The 16,273-nt window shown below is 40.8% G+C and overlaps 1 protein-coding gene across 2 annotated transcripts in view; it reads left to right on the top strand.

Moving 5' to 3' along the window:
• RNGTT (RNA guanylyltransferase and 5'-phosphatase) overlaps positions 1 to 16,273 on the top strand; it is a 249,998-nt gene that overhangs the window by 196,165 nt on the left and 37,560 nt on the right. For both annotated transcript variants that reach the window (XM_038761118.1, XM_038761117.1), the window contains one exon: positions 13,628 to 13,694. In XM_038761118.1, the coding sequence (XP_038617046.1) occupies positions 13,628 to 13,694 (67 nt within the window). The remainder of the gene's footprint in view (positions 1 to 13,627; positions 13,695 to 16,273) is intronic.

Raw genomic sequence — 16,273 nt, 5'->3', positions numbered from 1 at the left:
TTCTGAATACCTTTATGAACCTTTGAACTCCTCTCCCCATTAGTGTTTTCTTCAACAATTGTAGGTATAAGTTCGTCTGCTTTCTCAAAAATTGATGTAAGACATTTTAGCTAGTAGTGAAGAAAGCATGACAACTTCATCTGTTTCAGGATCTTACAGTGATTCATTGGACTGTCGAAATTTGATGAGGTCCTCATTTTGACAACAGTTTCCCTGAGTTAGGTGCACTTAACCCATCGACATGTGCATCATTCATTTCTAAATTGAGTTATCTCCCCAGGTCAACAGTACCTTTGGTCACATTTTCAGGGATCTTTTCAGTGTCCTGAAAATCTGACACAAACTATGGTCAGAGCTCCCTCCAAGATCCATTTATTGCTGGCTGCTTGATCCCAGCCTAGGCAAGGACCGAACACATTTGACTGGAAAGTTAGGTCCAATCAGGTATATGGATGGCTTAAGATATAAAACAATATGTCACCTCCCTTGGGTGGAGGTATTATAGCATGGTTGTAACCTGGGTAAAAGGATCAAACAATTAGGTGTAACCCTGGAGTGGCCCCACATATAGAGTCCTGGTAAAGACCAACTTCTGTGTTGACTTTGCCTGTCACAGTTTTCCTGACTCTCTTGCTCATTTCCGGCCACCATTTGCACTTGCAAACCCTCATGGGTGTTGTCTTGAAACTCCTGTTCAGGATATATTGCACTCCTCAAGGGCTTATTGAGTTTGGAGCATGCTCCAAGAACATTTAGCTCATCCTCCTGAATGTAATTCTCACGGCTGCCATCTTGCTTTATCTTTAGTTTTCTACTCTCCTAATGCATCTGGGACATCATTTTGGATAATTTGTAGAGGGTTAGAGAAGGTTGGAAAAGGGAAATGGTGGGTCCATCTTTAAAAAGGCAAAGAGGAGTGGTTCTGATGGTGCATACGGGCCTCAATATTGTACAAATCAAAACCCAATCAATTCATAACCACCCAGATGAGATTAAGATGTGAGAAAACATGTCTTTAAGAAGACTCAATATGTCCAAGACTGAACTCCTTATCTTCCCTCCCAAACCCTGCCCTCTCCCTGACTTTCCCATCACTTTAGATGGCACTACCATCCTTCCTGTCTCACAAGCCTGCAACCTTGGTATCATCCTCGACTCTGCTCTCTCGTTCATCCCTCACGTCCAATCCATCACCAAAACCTGCCGGTCTCACCTCCGCAACATCGCTAAGATCCGCCCTTTCCTCTCCATCCAAACCGCTATCCTGCTGGTTCAATCTCTCATCCTATCCCAACTGGATTACTGCATCAGCCTCCTCTCTGATCTCCCATCCTCCTGTCTCTCCCCACTTCAGTCTATACTTCACGCCACTGCCTGGATCATCTTTGTGCAGAAATGCTCTGGGCATGTTACTCCCCTCCTCAAAAATCTCCAGTGGCTACCAGTCAACCTACACAAAAGGCAGAAACTCCTCACTCTCGGCTTCAAGGCTCTCCATCACCTCACCCTCTCCTACCTCACCTCCCTTCTCTCCTTCTACAGCCCAGCCCGCACCCTCACCTCCTCTGCCACCACTAACCTCCTCACTGTACCTCGTTCTTGCCTGTCCCACCATCGACCCCCAGCCCAAGTCCTCCCCCTGGCCTGGAATGCCTTCCCTCCGCACATCCACCAAGCTAGCTCTCTTCCTCCCTTCAAAGCCCTACTGAGAGCTCACCTCCTCCAGGAGGCCTTCCCAGACTGAGCCCACTCCTTCCTCTCCCCCTCCCCACCCCCCCAGCTCTACCCCCTTCCCCTCCCCACAGCACCTATATGTTTGTACAGATTTATTACTCTATTTTACTTGTACATATTTACTATTCTATTTTATTTTGTTAATATGTTTTGTTGTCTGTCTCCCCCTTCTAGACTGTGAGCCCGTTGCTGGGCAGGAACCGTCTCTATATGTTGCCGACTTGTACTTCCCAAGCGCTTAGTACAGCGCTCTGCACACAGTAAGCGCTCAATAAATATGATTGAATGAATGAAAAGAAGGACTAGTTCCAACAGAGCCTATCAGGCTGTGCAGGTCAGTCAATGAATGGTATTTATTGAGCACTTATTGTGTGCTGACCATTGTACTAAGCGCCTCAGAGCATAGCGCAGCAGAGTTGGCTGACACGTTTCCTGCCCACAAGGTAATTATAGACTAGAGAGGAGCCTACTAGCTAGTTTTCCCACATGGCACCCTTCCCAAAGCATGGGGAAAGTTTAGCGAGTGCATACCTGGCGTAAAGCTAGTTCAAGGGGAAGCAGCATTACCTCGTGGGGAAACAGAACAAAAACCTTGGCTTGGGTGTCAGAGGACCTGGGTTCTAATCCCGTCTCTGCCTCTTACCCACTGTGTGACCTTGGTCAAGTTACTTAACTTTTCTGTGCCTCAGTTTCCCCCCTGTAAAATGGAGGAATACCTGTTCTTCCTTCTACATACTGTGAGCCCCATGTGGGACAGGTACTATGTCCGGTCTGATTAACCTGTATCTACCGCAGCGCTTAGAACAGTGCTTGTCATGTAGCAAGCTCTTAGCAAATACCATTAAAAACAGGACTCACACCCAGCAGGCAGTAATCATCATCATCAATCGTATTTATTGAGCGCTTACTATGTGCAGAGCACTGTACTAAGCGCTTGGGAAGTACAAATTGGCAACATATAGAGACAGTCCCTACCCAGCAGTGGGATCAGTGACTCACTGTCAGTCTGAGGAATATATTAAGAGGTGTACCAAAGGGATTGGTGCTAAGACTAGTTCTAAACCACTATAATTTTAATCACCTGTGTGAAGGAGTCAGGAGCATACCTTATCAGATTTTCAGATGGAACTATATTGGGTAGGGTTGATAAACCTATCATTCAGATGAGGCTGCCCATCTCTAGGTTCCCAGAGTAAGCAGGAACATTAATCGTGTCTCCTTGGTGCAATCCTTGTTTATGTCAGGTTGGACCTTGCAGATCTCGGCAAAAATCAGAATTTTTCAGAAAACGATTCTCTTCAAAAAGTATTGTTGCCCTGTATTTCATTAGTTTCCTCTCTCAGAAACCCATCTTTGTCAAAGAAGATAGAAAGAGCTCCATTGAGTTCATTGAAATCTTTGTGTTTGGATGTGTGATTTGTAAATACAGAGGAAACTATCTCTCTGGTGTTATAGACACCATCCTGTGTCTGCAGAATTATTCAGTTGCAGGTATAATTACCTCTAAAGTATGTGATTTTTGTTTGGAAGGGAGGATTGGGTTTTTCGTTGGGGAAGTGAAGGTTCACTTATTTTTCTTGATTTATTAGTGATTGTTTAGTTTGGCTTTCTTCTTATCGCCAAAACTCCGTTTAAAATGTTGGGGAAACTACTAAAATTTTGGAAACATTTCCTGAACAATATTGCCTCTCAACAAAGGCAGAAATGAAGTGATATGTTTCAGAGGGTTTCCGGCCTGGCAATAATGAATAAATAGAATCTAATTTGGCATTTCTCTTCAGGTTCTCTCCTCCACAGATTACTACAGTTGAAATCTCATGTGTATCCCTCTAATGAATGGCAAGCTGTTGAAATTTAACAGAGTACTTAGGAGACAGCACATTGTCTCCCCGAATTAGAGCCCTGCGCTGTTTAGGCCTTACTTTTGTTTATCGTCTCATAGTTGTGCAGAGATGTTTCATTTTGTCGCTTTAAGGCCTCCTGAGAATGGTTTTTATTAGCTTCACCTTATGTTCTTTTTAAATGGTTTAGGCAACACTGCTCCTTCCACTTTAGGATGTCATAATAGATTATGAAAAAACTAAGCTATATATTTGTTTCCGTCCCACTGCCTGCAATCATTTTTAAGTTTAAGATCACATACCTCAGTAATGTTGTCGTCAGTCTGCCGAAAGTCCAACGTGAAATTATTTGTCAGTGCTGTTTTTCTTTATTGAAATGCTAAGGATCAGGCACCCTGGGCTTCTTTTAATTTGAAGTGCTAGCTAAATTCCCTCTCACTAAGCCAAGTGTCTTGATCCAGAGGTGAAGGTTGCTTTTATGTACTTGTACTTCCTCCAGTAAATGTAATTTAAAGACTTGTGCCTGCTTCCTTACAAGCTTGATAGAATTGTACTGTCGACTGTTAAGAATATTTTATGCTTCTTATGCTTCTCTGAAGTTTCCGTAACAGACTTGCCTAAATATTTTTCCCTTAATCTTTGTATTCTGGCTTCTGTGGTCTACATAATCAATCAATGCTATTTATTGAGCACTTACTATGTGCAGAGCACTGTACTAAGCACTTGGGAGAGTATAAAACAACAGAATTAGCATACATGTTCCCTGCCCATAACGAGCTTACAGTCTAAGTATAGTTTAATACGTCTATCATTCTTTATTGTCATCATAGTCACTCACCATCAAATCTACCTTCTATTTTACCAAAGGAATATCAGTCACATAAGGAAAATTTCATTTCTTTTTAACTCTGGGATGTTAGAGTTTAGAAAGATGGAGAAATAAAGAATCACAGATCAGTTTCTATTCTGATAAGGGTTCATACTTTTGAGAGGTCCTTGGATTCCATCAGCTTCTCCTTTATCAGATGTGACCTCTTTGTGGAGAACCCCAGTGATGACGATTATTTACTTTCTGGCATTTACAAAGAACTTCCCACTAAACTGGCAATGAGAGACTTTTTTTAATGGTTTCTAAGTGCTCACTATGTGCCAGGAACTGTTCTAAGCAGTGGGGTAGTTACAAGCTAATCAGATTGGGGACAATCCATTCTACCTATCTAATCACTCTTTTCTCCCCTTGCTTTGTTGTAAGGCATTGCAGATATTAATCCAGTCTATGCAACATCCAGGTAACCCTTCTGAGTAAGTCATTTCAAACACATAAGATCAAACCCAGCAAGAAACACCACAAAAATGTGGTACTTGTTTTTTTAAAAATAGAAAGGCACGTTAGTAATGCGTAAGTCAGCTCTTTGATGGAACCACAGTGGTTTTTCAGGAGCACTAGCTGGTGGTGGTGTTTTCTAGATCATGGTGTATAGTTCAGAGGGGAGAATAGGTCAGCATCATTGGTGGTGTTTATTGAGTGCTTAGTATGTGCAGAGCACTGTACTAAGCACTTGGGAGGTACGGTACAACAGAATTGGTGGACACATTCCCTGCCCACAATGACCTTGCAGTCTAGGTCTCCTCAATAGGGCTAGTTTTATTTCTAGGCTTAGGGATGGAGGGAAGAGGTGAGTTGAGGGAAAGAGGTGGAGCCCAGTATCCCAGAAATACTTTTCTTTATAGATTAGTAGATTAAAAATTGTGCTTGGGTATAGAATCATATTTTGAGGAATAGATTTGTTTTTTTATTTTGATTGACCTGAGCAAGAATTGGAAAAGGTACTCCTCATCCCTTACTACAACCAACATAAGAAGTATGGAAATGCAGTGTTAAACACCTAGGTAGAAACAAGATAATCAGATTGGACCCAGTCCACTAACAGACTCACAGTCTCCGAGGGAAGAAGAGCAGGTGTCCGATCCCCATTTTACAGTTGAGGAAACTGAGACTCAGAGGGGTTAAGTGCCTTGGCTGTGTACATGCAGCATGTGCTTTGCAGAACTGGAATTAGAACCTTTTTGCTTACCCCTTTGATGGTATAATTTTTGTGAGCCTCCTTCTCCAGGAGAGCCACCTCTGATTGCTCATCAGTTTAAATTACCCTTATCAGTCATATTTATTGAGTGCTTACTGTGTGCAGGGCAGTGTACTAAATGCTTGGGAGGGTACAATATGACAGAGTTTGCAGGCATGTTCCCTGCCCACAATGAATTTGCAGTCTAGAGGGGCTCTCTGTCCTCTGTCCATCTGTCCAATCCCATGCTACCACATTTGAGGTTTTGCTGCTTGTCTGTAAAGTATTTTATTGCCCATCACATATCTATAAATCTATCTATATTCCTGCTGTTAGCACAAGTCTTGGTACATAGTGCATGCTTAACAAGGCTTTCTGGCCTTTTAGCTCCTGGAAGCAGGCTCCATCCTCAACTAAACTGTCTTCCCACTTTTCTCCCTGATTGTCAAATTGAAGAAAAGTCCCCATGGACATGGCACCTAGGCTCCCAATTATTATCCACTAGAAAGACAAGTGTTAGCTGGAGGTTAAGCCCCCTCCTTCTCTCTGCTTGAAGGAAGCCATCTAATCAAGTTAGCTAATGTTGTGAAATGCCACACAAGATTCAGGTTTGATTGTAATGCTAAAGGTGGAGTCACTAGAAGGTACTTGTTTCATCTGTAATCAAAATTTTACAAAGAAATGGTTCTCTTGGGGTCAGATCATAAGAGGGTTTCTGCTTCAGATATTTGCTCATGACAAGATATAGAAACCTTTCCAAAGTGATAAATGAATGTCTCAAGTTTTTCTTTCTAAAACCTGTCAGCAGGAATTATAGAAAGCCTTTCAACCATTTTTCCTCTCAGAACATCCAAAAATATTGACTAGCAATACACCAAATACTATCTTTTGATCTACTCTGAATGCTACTTCGATAAAACTGACATGTTCAAGCAAAACCATTTATTCTTTTGCTTTTAAAAAAAATGAGTAGTAAGTGGGATTTATATATGTAGGCCATGTTTGTACAATTGCTACAGTAAATTTCTCATTACAAGATCAGATTTGTTTACTAGCCCACATAGAATTTCAGATGTCATTCCTGGTTTGGAATCACATATACATGTGATTCACAATGAAAATTTCCATGTGTTCCTTAGCTTCATCTATCTCATTTTCTCTCTCGTGTGTACAAGGATCTGTGTACATTTATTAAGTAATACATCTTTATTAGAGTTTGACTTTAAACCACAGATCAAAAGTTCTCCCCTTAGAAGCCTGTCTCTTAGAGAAAAGCCAAAGGCATTTATGATGATAGATCACAGCACTCGATAAGTAAGCTGTATCCTTCAGTGCCTCAAATGTCGACGGAATGCCCTCCCAGGAAACGTCTCAAAAATTGCAAGTTCAGATAGAAAAGTACTCAGGCGAGCTTTGAAGTTTGGTGATGCTCTTTCAGAAGCGTAAGAAAGAGAACAGTGCGTTCTTGAGGAAGGCAGACAGGCAGATCTGCACTCACCCAAATAAATAAGATGCCTTTGTAGCCCTCTGATTTATGGGTGAGTAACACAAATCTGATTCTGTGATCTGATTTTTTTTTTTTCTTAAAAAATTTTTTGAGGTTTGCTAGAGACAATGATTTTTGTGGGCAGGGGATGTGTCTACCACCTCTGTTATATTGTACTCTCCCAAATGCTTAGTACAGAGTTCTGCATGCAGTAAGTGCCCAATAAGTACAATTGATAAAGAGTAGCATGCTTTTGGGCTGCAGCCACCTTTCCCCATGGCAGATCCATCAACTGTAGCCCAGCTTCACTGACCATCAGACAACTGACAAAAATCCACACCTGTTTTGGCTAAACTGATGAGGGAGAGGTTTGAGAGTATGCCATAAAAAATTAAAAGGGGATAAAAACTCAGTCATTAAAATAAGCAACAGTTCACAGCTGAGCTCAGAAAAAAAGCTTTTTGGTGTTTTGTTTTTTTTGGGGGGTGAGGGGTTATGTGTGTTTAAACAATTTCACTAATGGCTGGTTGTTAATTAGAGCTCAATTCCAATCTTTCTTGTTTATTTAAGCTAAGAATCCATCTCCAGCTAAAACTGTACGCTTAAGTAGTTTACTTTATGGTTCTCAGCTGTTTGGACCCTTGGCTAATGAATCTATAGGAATTTCACACCTTCAGCATAGGAACTTATCCAGAATAAATGAAGCCACTACCTGATCATTCAACCCTGACCCTCATTTAAATAAGAAGGTATAAGCAGTTTGACTGTTTAAGGACTAAGGTAGTGCTAATTGTCATGCCTTCTTATTGTTTCCATCACTTCCATTGACTTTGGAGCTGTCTGGGCACAATAACATGTAAATATTCAGCTAAGCGCTCTCTCTCCCTCTCTCTCTCTCTCTCTCTCTCTCCCTCTCCCTCTCCCTCTCCCTCTCTCCCTCTCTCCCTCCCCTCCCTTTCCTCCCCCACCACCCCCTTTTTACATGATCCTTGTACTTGGATCTGTCCCCTTTATTTATTCCACCCTCAGCTCCATGGCGCTTATGTACATATTTCTAATTTATTTTAATGTCTGTCTCCCCTCTAGACTGTAAGGCAGGGGACCTGTCTACCAACTCTGTTATATTATACTCTTCCAAGAGCTTAGTTCAGTGTTCTGCATGCAGTGATGCTCAATAAACACAATTGGTTGATTGCTATTATATATATATAATATATATATTATATATATATAATATATATATTATATATATGATATGATAGAGGCAAGGGAAGAAATAATGGTCCTTGAAAACCCCAAAATGTATTGTTACATCTGAAAGATAGGGTTCCTGTCTTGAAGAGTTAAACACATCAAAACAGTAAAGGACCCTCTTTTCAGGAAATTGCATGGATACAATCTTTGAACTATCTCTGAACATAAAGGAAAGTTATAGGCATCCTATGCCCTTTGCCTTGTGGTAAATTACCTTGGATCAGGCATTTTAAATTTGCGCCTAAGCTACAGCTTCCTAAATATTGTCATGTGAAGGATCCTCACTCCCTCCTTTGTCAGTTGTTGTTCTTTCATTCATTCATATTTATTGAGCGCTTACTGTGTGCAGAGCACTGTACTAAGCACTTGGGAAGTACAAGCCGGCAACATATAGAGACGGTCCCTATCCAACAACGGGCTCATAATCTAGAAGGGGGAGACAGACAACAAAACAAAACATGTAGACAGGTGTCAAAATCATCAGAACAAATAGAATTATAGCTATATGTACATCATTAACAAAATAAATAGAATAGTAAATATGTACAAGTAAAATAAATAGACTCAGTGCTTGAGTTTTAAATATTCATTGCATATTATGACTATTAAATTGTAGAGTTTGAACTACCAACCATTTTTGTATAAACACTATGAAGATAAAAAATTAGCAGACAAAATCATTAAAGCCTGTATCACATACTAATGGTCAGTTGACATATTTAAAGGAATTGATAAAAAATAATTCCAGATTGTAATATGAGTGGCCATTTTTTTTTAGACCAAGCTCAATAAAAATGCTCAGTAAAAATGAGCATAGTGGGTTATGGCCTTAGTTCTGCTTCTTTAACAGAAAGTAATCAACCCAACCAATGCAGTTCTCCTCCAACAGAACAATGTATTGACTGAATGAAGCCAAGACATGATCAATTCTGAACAGGGTGATTCTGAATTGAGATATGGAACTGATAAAGGAATACTTTTCAGCAAGGTAGCTCATATTTTCACTGCATTGAAAAATCTGTCTACATCAGCTAGAGTCCTTACATTAAGGAAGGGCATACTTACTGAATCCATCAAATATGCTCTCTTTGAGGACTGAAAAGGAGAATGACAATAGGATGCAAATTCTAATGCAGCATTTAGGCTATTTAATACATTTTTGATCCTATTCCACATATCGGTCACAGCATCAGCCATAAAGGTCTGTAGTCATACATAGGACCTCTGGTTGAAATAAACTTTAAAAGATCAGACCTACCAAAGTTCTAAAGCTCTTTTTAATGAGCATTATAGAACTAAAGACAGGCTGTAGTTGGTGATAACTTTTAAAAATACCTTGAGATTGAGCATAAATATTTTTGAAACAACTGGGTAATTTAGTCTGAAAAGTTGAGGTCTGAATTACGCAGAGACATTTTAAATTTCCTGATTCTAGAGTATCAACACATATTTTGAAGGATTATAAACCAGCTTCTGTTTTTTGCCATTAATTGCTTCGTAATGTAGTGGTAATGCTTCTTCCCCCAGAAGGAAGGTGATGTTGAGCTAGATTACTACCCATCTAAAAAGGTCAGCTTTTTTTTTTTTTTCAAGTACAATGCCCAAAGAATTGAACAATTGGTCACAAGACAATTATGGAAAAGACACAGGGGCCACATCTTCATCTTCTTGCTTATAAAGATGGGCCCTAGAAAGATGAAGGTTACATGAATTCTGGAATGATTATCACTTGCAGGTTCAATAGGGCTCTGTGATTTCAGATTATATATTTTACTGAAAGACATTTCCTTTTCCTTCCACTTTTGGCTGTTGGGAATAGGGCTCAAGATAATTATTGGAATTGTTAGGAAATGGTCTGGCCATTGATCCATATACGCTTGATGACATTACTGTTAAAATCCAATTTTCAACCTACACTGCTTCACGTTTGAGACTCCAAGCAATATTTTCAATAATAAATCACCCTGTCATTCCAAATAATCTCCAAAGTGCCATTTCAGTATTCTGGGGGTAGATTTCAGTTCCTTATACTACCAGGGAATGTACGCTACAGATATACCGGATGCTTTTACAGAAATAATTTTTTTTGGGGGGGGGGAGAGAAGAAGAGGTCTAGTCTATTCAGTATTAATTTAGTTACCCTTTCTTCTTTCCTCTATCCCTTTCAGCTAGTTGGCGTGTAGAACAAGCTCCTAGCCACTTTGAAGGCTCAAAAATATCAAAAATAAATTTGTGTGTGTGTATATATATCCGTATATGCATATAGATATGGCTATAAAACCTCATTGCCTGTAAGCACAGCCCAAGATAGATTTCTTCAGTAAGTTTTCACTACCATGCATGTTTTTTAACAAGTTAATTGGTTAGAATTCTGGTCCACTTTGATTGCCACAAAGAGCCTGAAGGACATTCCTACAATCTCATTATCAACTGTTTTCTGAGCACCTGCTGTGGGCAGAGTACTCTATTAGTGCTTAGGGACTATCCTGGAGAAGCAGTGTGGCCTAGTGGATAGAGCACGGCCCGGGAGACAGAAAGACCAGGGTTCTAATCCCGGCTCTGCCTCTTGGCTGCTGTGTGACCTTGGGGAAGTCACTTCACTTCTCTGGGCCTCAGTTACTTCATCTGTAAAATGGGGATTAAGATGGTGAGCCCCATGTGTGTCTGGGACTCTGTCCAACCTGATTATCTTGTATCTACCCCAGTGCTTAAAACAGTGCTTGGCACATAGGGCTTAATACCCTCATTTTATTATTATTATTATTAGTAGTAGTAGTATATAACACAATCCCTGCTCTCAAGAGGTTTCTAATCTAAAGAGCAAGTACTGATGAATGTCATTAAGAGGGAGAAGAGAAGCCTAAAGACTAGACAAAAGTGAACGAATGACTAATAGATGAGAGTGGCTGTAATGATGGATTGGCTTGATTGGAGAGACAAGGGAATGCCTGTTAGAGATGGTGGTGCTTTGGGAGAGTTTTGTTGGAGGGGAGGGACGTAGTTTGATGAGATGACATTTGTGAATAGCTCACTTGAATATTTTAATTGCAGAAATCATCACCAAGCAAATCTATTGCAGTACTGATTTCAGTACTATTCCAAATTATTTCAAATTATTGCAAATACTGAAGGTGCATTTTCCAGTAATGAATTCATTTCTTTTTCAGGGGACATAAAATGTGCCATTCCTGTAAAATATTCAAGCACCTTGTCCCCATAAAATGATGTCTTTTGCATGCGGAAAATAATTATTAATGAAATTTAGAAATTATTTTTTTCAAAAAAGACCCAAATCAAAAAACATGAAGATTGTATGGCATCATGGATTTTCAGAACAGCAGGCCCTCGCAAATGATAATAATAATAATGATGATGATGGCATTTGTCAAGTGCTTACTACGTGTGAAGCACTGATCTAAGCACTGATCTGGGCAAAAACTCCTCACTCTCGGCTTCAAGGCTCTCCATCTCCTTGCCCCCTCCTACCTCACCTCCCTTCTCTCCTTCTCCAGCCCAGCCCGTACCCTCCACTCCTCTGCCGCTAACCTCCTCACTGTGCCTCGTTCTTGCCTGTCCCGCCGTCGACCCCCGGCCCACGTTCTCCCCCTGGCCTGGAATGCCCTCCCTCCGCACATCCGCCAAGCTAGCTCTCTTCCTCCCTTCAAAGCCCTACTGAGAGCTCACCTCCTCCAGGAGGCCTTCCCAGACTGAGCCCCCTCTTTCCTCTCCCCCTCCCCATCCCCCTGCGTTACCGCCTTCCCCTCCCCACAGCACCTGTATATATGTATATATGTTTGTACATGTTTATTACTCTATTTTACTTGTACATATTTATTCTATTTATTTTATTATAATATGTTTTGTTGTCTGTCTCCCCCTTCTAGACTGTGAGCCTGCTGTTGGGTAGGGACCATCTCTATATGTTGCCAACTTGTACTTCCCAAGCGCTTAGTACAGTGCTCTGCACACAGTAAGCGCTCAATAAATACGATTGAATGAATTGAGTGAATGAATGAATGATACAAGGTGATTAGGTTGTCCCACGTGGAGCTCACAGCCTTCATCCCCATTTTACAGATGAGGTAACTGAAGCTCAGAGAAGTGAAGTGACTTGCCCAAGGTCACACAGCAGACATGTGGTAGAGCCGGGATTAGAACCCACGACCTCTGACTCCCAAGCCCGGGCTCTTTCCACTGAGACATTCCGTGTCTCTAATGGAGAGCATGATGTCCTCAGTAGCCAAGGCAGAGCAGTTACCTGAAAGAAGGGATAGATTCTGAAAAATAAAGCCTGCGAGACCTATTCGTACTTTTTTTTGGTTGTTGTCCAGAAATGCCTGCATTACAGACTATCACACTTGTTATTTGGACTTGTTGGATGAAAGAAACTGCAAAAATGATTTTTGGCATGATTCCTAAAATGTAAATGCAGAGTAATTTGGGAGGGCATCCATTTAAACATGCCTGCCGACTGCCTGTCTGAAATGTTTGTTTCCCTCCTTCCACCAGCACTGTCCAGCCTCCTTCTCTCGCTTCCACCAAAAACCTAGGCTTTGCTTTCCGAGCCAGCCCGCCCATGAGGGATTTCATTCCCTCACCTCCCTCGTTAAATGTTGTGACCAGGATAGGGACCTTCCTGATGAAATAACTAAAAGCAATCTACTTTAGCTCTAATAAAGCTGAGAAACTGGGTTGTTTTTTTCCAGCCTGATAAATTCATTTGAAGACAGTTGTGAGGGACCTCGTGGAGTTATTTCCCATGATTTTGTGCAGAATCTCCATTTTGGGATGGAGAATCAGAGACTCTGTAGCTGTTCTACTTAATTTCCTTTTCACCTAAAAATGATTTAGCCTGAAATTTGTCTGGCAGTTTGAGTGCACCATTTTGCCTAAGAGTTGCCCCCCAACTGTGCTTTAAAGTTTTAGCAGAATCGTGTTGTAGGATTATTTCTGCTTTGACGTATAGATTATGTTTTTTTGAAAGCATAACAATTCTCTTAAAAGTTACCAGAGGCAGTGAAATAATTTTACTGCGATATACCTTGTTGGAAGTATACCCCATTTTTAGGATGAAGTGCTCCATCTTGAAGTTTTTCGTCCTACTTCAAACTTTAATTTCTGGGAAACCAAAAGGATTTCTTCTCCAGTTTTTCCACAATTGCATAATCACCATAGCTTTAATTGTATTACTCATGAAATATTGTGTTAGCCACTGAAGATTTCTAAGCCGCTAATGATTTCTTTTGTAGGCTGCTTCCTCAGAATGTTGGCCTTCTGTACGTTGGAGGGTATGAAAGACCATTTGCCCAGATTAAGGTATGACTTTATTTTTGTGTTTGTGTGTGTCCTCTTTTTGTGTGATTCACCTCGTCTCGAAAACTGCAGAACACTGTCGTAACATGTCAAAGAAACTATAGGGATGTCTGTGACATTTGAGCGGTTTTAATGATTAATACATTTAATTTTCTTTTAAATCATTGTTTTCAAACTTCCTACTTAAGTGCATTCATATATGATAGATGCTCCATTTGCATACCGTCTGGGCCAAGACATGTTCTCATTGCTTAGAGGACGTATCTGAATCATATCAAGTTACGATCAGCTTGTACAACCATAGCAACCCTCGATAACGGTCATTTTTACATGTCTGACAGCTGCAATAAACCCTTGAAAATCGCTTCTCCAGGTACCAAAAAGCCTAAGGTTCGCAGATTCCACCCCTGAGTTGTCAGGCTGCCATTGGAAGGGTTGAGTTGGGTGAGGTTGTGTGACTCTGAGTCTAAATTACCACTTCAAAATCTGGGGACTAGGAGTTTTAATACTGTTCGTCCCTGCCCCTGGGACTTAGTGCCCTCCTTGGGGGACTGGGTCAAAGTTCTTTACTTGCCAACAGGTTCCCTAACTTAAAAGATATATTAGGGTGACATTGTTATATTGGAGAGGTTTTAAAATGAGAAATTGCAACAGGATCATATTGTTGAGTTTGGAATCATTAATTTGCCACCAAATAGGTCTTGTTTTGGGCACCTAATTGTCACGCAGTAGAGCATGCTTCTAGAAGGGCCATGCTCTTTCCTTTCTTTTTCCCTCTCAGATAATCTCGAAGTCAGTGGTCTCTGATAAGATTCAGCAGCTTCTCCTGTGTATAAAACATTTCTTTAAATGAGGGCATTTTTATTCACAATTAGTTGTTTAGTAGTCATTTGTTATTAGAACTTTGCTTTGCTTTTCTTTTTTTTCTTTCCTCTCCCATTTCTCCTCACAGCTGCTTCTTCTTGTCACCATAATAGCAGGCAGTTACAGAAAAGAAAAAAAAAGCTATCAGTTTCAAAAGCTTCCTCCATGCACATATACTATTATGGATCAACGTGACAGATCTTTGGCATGCCTTGAAGAAGGGTGTTTCTCTAACTGCACCTGGGCATTTTGGGTTTATAGCAACTGCAGAGACCCCAAAAATTGTGGTAAAGACGACACTGGGTTTGTCAGAGACCTGTTTTCCCAACATATATTGATTAATCAAAAGCAAAGACCGGTTTCATGAGGATTCATAATCCAGGAGGCCAAGGGCAATGGACCTGTTCCATTTTGGCTTTTGGTAAGGCTTTAAAGGGTACGCAGAATTTTGGTAGCAGCTTCAAGTGCTATTGAAACATGGGGGATTGTGGTTTCACATAAGTTCTCTTCCTCCTCCTCCCTCCCCCGACCCCCCATGGCCTCTAGCATTTCCTCCCATAGTGTTAATATTTTTCATAATGTTCCATAAGATTATTTTCTCAAGCTAGAAAAATCCAGTTTCTCCCATGTTGAAGTTGGAATAATTTGAGATCCAGTATTCAAATAAAACCCAGAATTTACAATGCCCACGTAATCTGTCCGTGACTGAACTAGTGCAGAGAAGTGTCATTTGACCTGTCGCAACTGGCAACACTTTCTAACAAACACAGTGTAGGGGTGTCACCCACACCAATACTTAGTGGATTAGTGAAACACCCTTGAAAACATTATCTGAGCAAGTCTCGTCTTTGGTTTCGGTGATGCTGAATGCAGGAGATACTGCAGCAGACTGAGAATCTTCCCTGCATTGATAAAAACGGATTAAGTTCTTTCTGCATTTCTTTCGCTTTCCTGATGAGAACAATGATAAGGAAGGATGATCTGTCTGTCTGGGGAATGCTGTGGGGATTAATAGCAGGCTAAGAATGGGCTGGAAGTTGAAAGGTTTTAAATACTCTTTCCGTGCTCCACTAGATGCTTGCTCCAAGATATTAGGCCAATCCCTCCCCTTGTAATGGTGCAGGTTTTCCAACCTGAAAGTAAGGAATGGGGGCTTAGTGCTCTTTGACAGCCTTGCGGAAGTCCAACTAAAAAGAGAGAACACTTTGCAAGCACAAAGGGCATATACATTTTAAATAATGATAGTGCTTTGCGCTCTTTGAATCAGAGTATTAGATGCTAATGATGCTATTAGATGCTAATGAGGTGCTACCGTTCATCTTATAGTAGAAATGTCAAGTCTGATGGCCTTTAAAATCATCATGGATCAGTTGCAGCATAAAAACGGTGAAACTATTTGGAGTAGTTTCTTGGTGGAACAATAAAAGCCTTAGGAAAGATCAGGTTGATTATGAATATTTCCCCTGTCTTTATTCATTGTACCTTTGATCTCCAGTAATAATTTTGTAATTTATATATGGCTCCTTAAAATACAGAGAAGCCGAAGTACCTGAGGGTGACACCCAACCCTCCCCCAGCTGCCAAACGGTACCCTCTAGGATACTCCTCTTCGCTGAGCAGTGGCAGATTATATTTGGACCCGACAAAACAGTTTTGTGCAATTCTGTTTAATTTCTTCTCACATTCAGTCTGGGTGCAAAGTGAATTGTTGCCTAAGG

The sequence above is a fragment of the Tachyglossus aculeatus genome, chromosome 19, assembly GCF_015852505.1.
Source record: "Tachyglossus aculeatus isolate mTacAcu1 chromosome 19, mTacAcu1.pri, whole genome shotgun sequence".
NCBI lineage: Eukaryota > Metazoa > Chordata > Mammalia > Monotremata > Tachyglossidae > Tachyglossus > Tachyglossus aculeatus.
This window is presented reverse-complemented; position numbering and strand designations above follow the sequence as displayed.